Source organism: Geospiza fortis, unplaced genomic scaffold, assembly GCF_000277835.1.
Source record: "Geospiza fortis unplaced genomic scaffold, GeoFor_1.0 scaffold687, whole genome shotgun sequence".
NCBI classification, from domain to species: Eukaryota; Metazoa; Chordata; class Aves; order Passeriformes; family Thraupidae; genus Geospiza; species Geospiza fortis.
The window spans coordinates 272,115-278,192 of NW_005054647.1; the positions used below are offsets into that span (position 1 = coordinate 272,115).

The following is a 6,078-nucleotide window of genomic DNA, read 5'->3' on the forward strand; positions in this document are numbered from 1 at the left end:
TATTATAAAATTATAAAATTGTATATGATTTTATAATTTATAATTATTTATAATGACATTTATAAAATATTATAAATGTTATGATATTATAATATTATAAAATTATTATAGGATATTAATAATCATCGTATATTAAAATAAGAAATCAAGCCTTCTGAGACATGGAGTCAACATTCTCTTCCCTCACCCTCAGAGCCCTGTGAACCCCATCACAGGAGGGAGCAGAGGAGGATGTGCCTGGCTGCAGCGCGGCCTGGGCAGCTCGGGGAGAGGCAGAAAGGCCACATTGTGAGGGCCCCGCAGTGCCCAGGGCCCTGTGGCACTCAGACAGCGCTGGCACTGCTGCCCATGGAATCTGATGAGCCGGACCCGTGACTGTGTCTGTCCTGCCAGCAAGGGCACGCGAGGGCGGCTTCCCTCCCTCTCCCTCCCTGCTGCCAGCAGGAACTGGGATCCCCTCCAGCCCCAGCACGGAGCAGGGAGCCAGGCCTGTCCCCACGCTCAGCAGCAGCAGGGCAGGTGGCTCTGGTGGCAGCGCCACCCCCGCCGCGGTGTCCCCAGCCCTCCCTCCGGCCTCACCGTACCTGTCCCGTCCGGGGTGGACCTCACGAAGGTGGGCAGCATCTTCACGGAGGCCGTGGGGTTGGTGTCTGCCCCCAGCCCCTTCTCCATCTCCTTCTCAAAGCGCTGGGACACCTCCAGCAGGGTCTCGTCCGAGAGCCGCATGTGGTACAGGTACTTGTCCACCTGCAGGGGACACAAGGACATGGGGTCAGGCACAGGACAGGGGCACAGGGCAGCTCAGGACAGCTCAGGACAGTGCCCAGCCCCTCCTGAGCGCACACAAGGAGCTGGAGCAGGCTCTGAGCCATCCCAAAGTGCAGGGCACAGCAGCTTGGCTGGGATTGCTCACGGCAGGCGTCCCCCAGCCCTGCTCCTGCCCCTTCCCAAGGCCGCCCTCACCCCTGGCCAGGCCGTGCCAGCTGGGAGTGCTGACCCACAGGCTGCTGCCGCCCGCTCAGGCACCTGCAGACACCCAAACAGGGGCACCCAAACAGGAACCCCAGCTCAGGGGTGACTCAGGAGGTTCTGCAGGTGCACAGCCCTTCCCAGCGCTCGGCACCAGCACACCTTGCCCTTGACCCCCAGGGCCTGTCCTGCCCAGGAATGCAGGGCCCTGTCATTTCTGCCCCGCTGAGATCACCCCGGAGCCCAGAGCAAACCGCGCTGCAGTGACAGGGGCAGCTGCAGCGACCCAGCCAGGCTGGCACGACACAAGCGCGGGGCCGGAGAGGGAAGGAACCCACCCCACCTCCCTGTTCCTGGAAATCGCTGCACCCTCGAGCCGATGGTGTGCAGAACGCTCCCAAAAACGGCATCAGAGCCTCCTGTCCTGCCTGGGGCAGGCGGGGAACGGCTCCTCCCCAGGCACCAGCAGCACCGGGCAGCCTGGCCGGAGCAGGGAGCAGGGCAGGCGGACACTGCCCGCTCCCAAACCCTGCCCTGCTCCAATTAGCTGCACTCAGCACTAATTAAAGGGCAGCTGCAAGCCCTGAGAAGTCCAGCAGGAAAGCTCCACCCCGTGTGCTCACCTGTGAGCAGGCACGTAAGGCCGGCTCACCGGAACCGGGCCCGGGCCGCGCTTTATGGGGCTGAGCCGCAGGAAATGGGCATTTTGTGGGCAAATAATTGCACCAGGGCCAGGGTGACCTCGCTCGGGGACGTGCCATCCCACCCTGGGCTGGACACAACAGCCCTGCTGCTGTTCTGGCTGCCTGTGCCTCAGGCTCAGGGTGCTCCAGCACATCCCTTGTTCCCCCACCCTGAGTTCTGCTGGAAATTTGGGAGCTGAGATCCCCACAGTGAAGTGAGGGAGGAAAGCCCAGCCCAGCACACTCCAGGAGTGATGCTGCATCCCCTGAGGAGCAGCAAAACCTCCTGCCCCTTCTCCTGGTGCTCCCAGCTCCTTCCCAAAACCAGGGGCTGAACACGAGGGAAAGGCCAAGGAGAGGGAAACCTGGAGATTTCCTGGCACCAGGTGTGTACCAGCCTCTCCTTATCCAGCAGGAAGTCAAACACTCTCCTCCCTGCCCTCCTGTTTGCTCTCACCTGCTGGAAATTCCCCCCCATGCGCCGAGGCCCTGCTCAGTGGCACCAGTGAGCTCCAGTTACTGGTCAGGAGGTGGCTCTGGGGCTGGAGCTCTGCCCCACGCCAGCCCCAGGGTGGGAAACCTGCCCTTGGGCTGTGCCCAGGGTTATCCCCAGGGTTATCAGCCTGGTTAGCAGCCCAGAGCACACAGTGCTCATCCCAGAGAAGCTGGCTTGAAGAGCAGTGAAGACCCCTACCCAAAAACCCCAGCACAGGGAACCCCCCTGCGTTTCAGCCCCTTCCCCCAGGCCCTGCCCAGCACGTCCCCCATGTCCTCCACACCAGAATAACCCCAGCCTGAGCAGCAGGGTGACCTCCCCCTAATCTCCAAAGCCCTTAAAACCTGGATCATCTTCTCCCAAGGTGGATCTCACCCCACTTGGCAGCTAAAGCAGGTCAGGGCGTACAGCAGGGCTCCTTCCCCACTGAATCCACCCTGGCCCCACCGAGGGAGAGCCACTGGCCTTCCCAAAACTCCCCAAAACTCCCTGTGGCATGGTTGGTCACCCCAAGCACCCCTCAAATTGTTACAGAGATGGGCTAAAATGAGGAATTCAGCCTGCAGTGCCAGAGCCTGAGCATCTCTCGGCACAAAACACCTTCCCAGCTGCTTTAGACTTCTGAAGAGCAGGGAATAGTTTAGGTCAGGTTGCAATTCCCAACAAACAAAGCCACTAGGTTGGGATCCTGAAGGGGGCAATTGAGTTCCTGGAAAGCTTCCAGCCTAAACAGCGGCGTTTCCTCGAGGAAATCCAAACAAACTGAAGGGGGAGGGAGGAGGAAAGGAAAGGAAAGGAAAGGAAAGGAAAGGAAAGGAAAGGAAAGGAAAGGAAAGGAAAGGAAAGGAAAGGAAAGGAAAGGAAAGGAAAGGAAAGGAAAGGAAAGGAAAGGAAAGGAAAGGAAAGGAAAGGAAAGGAAAGGAAAGGAAAGGAAAGGAAAGGAAAGGAAAGGAAAGGAAAGGAAAGGAAAGGAAAGGAAAGGAAAGGAAAGCCCCAGCCCAGTTAACCGCGTTAACGCTGCGGATCACGGAGCAGCTGTGGGTGTAATGAGCTCAATGCCACGTTTTTGAACCAAACCCCAGCAAATGCCCATCCCCTGGCTCGAGGCTGTCTCCAAGGTTCAGCTCATTGCCACGCCGGATGCTGGAGCAGAGCCCAGGGTCGCCTGTCCCAGCCACCGCTGGGAAACCTCAGCCTGCCCAAACCCTGCTGAGCCAAGCCCAGCTTAAAGCACCCCAAAAAACAGCTTTTTATTCCCAGCCTCACCTCCTGGGCACGCGGGGCTGGGCTGCTGAGGGGGACAGCCCTGCTGGCACCGCAGCAGGAAGGGGAAGGGGAAAGGGAAGGGAGCTTTGTTCCTGTGGGTCCCAAAGCATCTTTCCCACTAATGACCCCGGTTCTGGGAAGAGGAAGCTGTGTGCCTTTTGTTTTCTTTCTGATCTGAACCCTGTCCCAGAGCCACGTGGCTGCCAGGAAGCAGGGCAGGAGCACGTGCTCCCCATCCCTCAGCATCTCCTGCTGCAGTTTCAGCTGAATGCAACTGATTCCTGCAGATTTTGGAGCAAAAGCTGAGCACTGGCAGAGGGGGGCTGCTTCCTGGGACAGATTCTTCGCCTTTTTGGAAACAAAGCCAAACATTCGTTGACTGCAGGATGAGGGAGCAGCGTTCAAATGTGGGGAAGGCTGCAACACCCCAAAACCCACAGCACGTGCTCTCACCCCTCTCTCCAGGGAAATTCGTGCTGGGAATTATATTTTCTTTAAATTACCTCCCTCCCCATGCCAGGTTTTAACTTGGAGCGTGCTGTTCTGTAAGAACCCCTGAAGTCTGAGGGGACGCTGCCTCCCTGGGAGGAGGATGCTGTGCCAGCACCACCCACCCAAATCCCGGGTGGGATGTGATGGATTTGGGGAAAGCCGGGCAGGGGAGCAGGGGGAGGGCCTGGAGGGTTTATCCCCTGCTCCACACGCCCGGTCCCTGCGGTGCTGCCCGTGCCTGTCCCCGTTTCCCACCCCGGGTGACTCAGGGCAGGGAACCGGCTCGTCCCCTTGCCCGGGTGACACAGGGGTGATGCTGGGCTGCCCCCACCCTGCTGGCACCCACGTCCTTGTCCTTCCAAGCTCCAAGCCCACGTGTGTGCCTCCTCCCTCCCTCCCTCCCTCCTGGGATGACACACGCCTGGAGTCATCCTCACTGTGAGTCAGATGTTTCCTGCTCAGCCGGTTCCTCCTCATCCTCAGCCCCAGGCCAGCAGCTGGATCCACGCCGGAGGAGGAGCCGGGTGCTGATGTGAGGAAGTGACACCAGGGAGCATCCAGCAGCCCATCCTCGGGTGACCCCGCTGCCCCAGAGCCCCAGTAAAACCCAGTTCAGCCACAAAGAGCTCTGCCCCATATTTCTGCAGCTGGAGACATCCAACTGCCCCAGTAAACCCCAGTTCAGCCTGAAAATGCTCTGCCCTCTGTTCTGCAGCTGGAACTACCCCAGTAAAACATCCAACTGCCCCAGTAAAACCCAGTTCAGCTGGGAAAATGCTCTGCCCTCTCTTCTGCAGCTGAAAACATCGAACTACCCCAGTAAAACATCCAACTGCCCAGTAAAACATCCAACTGCCCCGGGAAGATGTTCAGTTGGCTGAAAACACTCTGCCCTCTGTTCTGCAGCTGGAACTGCCCCAGTAAAACCCAGTTCAGCCAGGAGAATGCTCTGCTCTCCAGTTCTGCAGCTGGAGACATCCAACTACCCCAGTAAAACCCAGTTCAGCCAGAAAAGGCTCTGCCCCCCAGTTCTGCAGCTGGAGACATCCAGCTGCTGCTGTCCCTGCCCCTCATGCTCCTCGTTAAACCCACAAGGTCCTTGGGATGCCTCTCTGCCCCCAGGACCCCCCTGGGATGGAGGGAGCACCCCCTGTGCAGGGGAAACTGAGGCTGGGTAGCTCTGGCGGGGAAGGAGACCCAGGGTGGCTTCCCCAGGGTGGGACGAGCTGTCCTGCCCCCGACCTGGGCTCCTGCCAGCGGCCTGGGCAGCCTCGAGGGAAGATGTTCAGTTGGGTTTTCCAGGAATTTGCCAAAGGTGCCCCTCCCACACCCACGGAGGCAGCCAGCAGGGAGGAATCAGCTGGGTAAAACTAATCCCTGGGCAAAGGAAAAATAAATTAAAAAAAAAAAACCTAAAAAACTAAAAAAAAAAAAAAAAAAAAAACAAAAAAAAAAAAAAACCCCCCAAAAAAACAAAAAAAAAAAAAAACCCTAAAAAACTAAAAAAACACCCTAAAAAACTAAATAAAACCCTAAAAAACTAACTAAAAACCTGCCCCTGCTTTCCAAATGCAGGACAGTCAATTCCATGCCCATTTTTTCTCCTTTGGAAGGAGGGATGGGGGAGAGGAGAGGCTCAGCCCCCCTCCCGGTGACGAGGATGAGGATGAGGAAGGCCAGGGTGAGCTGGCACATCCCAGGGCAGCGGCAGCAAACTTTCAAGCCGGGATCTCAAAGGACGCTGCGGAGGTTAATTAAAGTTTGCACAATCCCTTGGGGGTTAGATAAGTCTGGACAACCCACTTTGCAGGCAGGAGAAGGGCAGGAGCTGGGGAGGGAGGGAATATGCCCCCAGACGGGTGGCAGAGCAGGTAAAGCTGCTCCGTGGCAAGAATGGACAGAAAAATCCCATTTTTGAGGCTATTTTCAAGGCCTTGAGGTGGACACAAACCACAGCTATTGGAAAAGGCACTTTTTTACCCAAACTGAGCTCCTTTTCTCCCTGACCCAAAGGGAAAGCACACCCCAGGCCACCACCTACAATCTTTTCTCCCAAACACAGGGGTTGATAAGAAGACCCAAGCAAACAAACCGCAGCTTTCCAAGAATTTCCCCCCCTGTGCTGGGGACTCCCTGCCTTCTCCCTTTGCCTGGGGAGCTCTACACAGCAGG

General features: G+C 57.3%; 1 protein-coding gene across 1 annotated transcript in view; it reads right to left on the minus strand.

The window, feature by feature from the left end:
- Positions 1-6,078, minus strand: part of LOC102042831 (hexokinase-2) — a 25,712-nt gene that overhangs the window by 17,367 nt on the left and 2,267 nt on the right. The window contains exon 2 of the mRNA XM_005430537.3: positions 585-747. Within this exon, the coding sequence (XP_005430594.1) occupies positions 585-747 (163 nt within the window). The remainder of the gene's footprint in view (positions 1-584; positions 748-6,078) is intronic.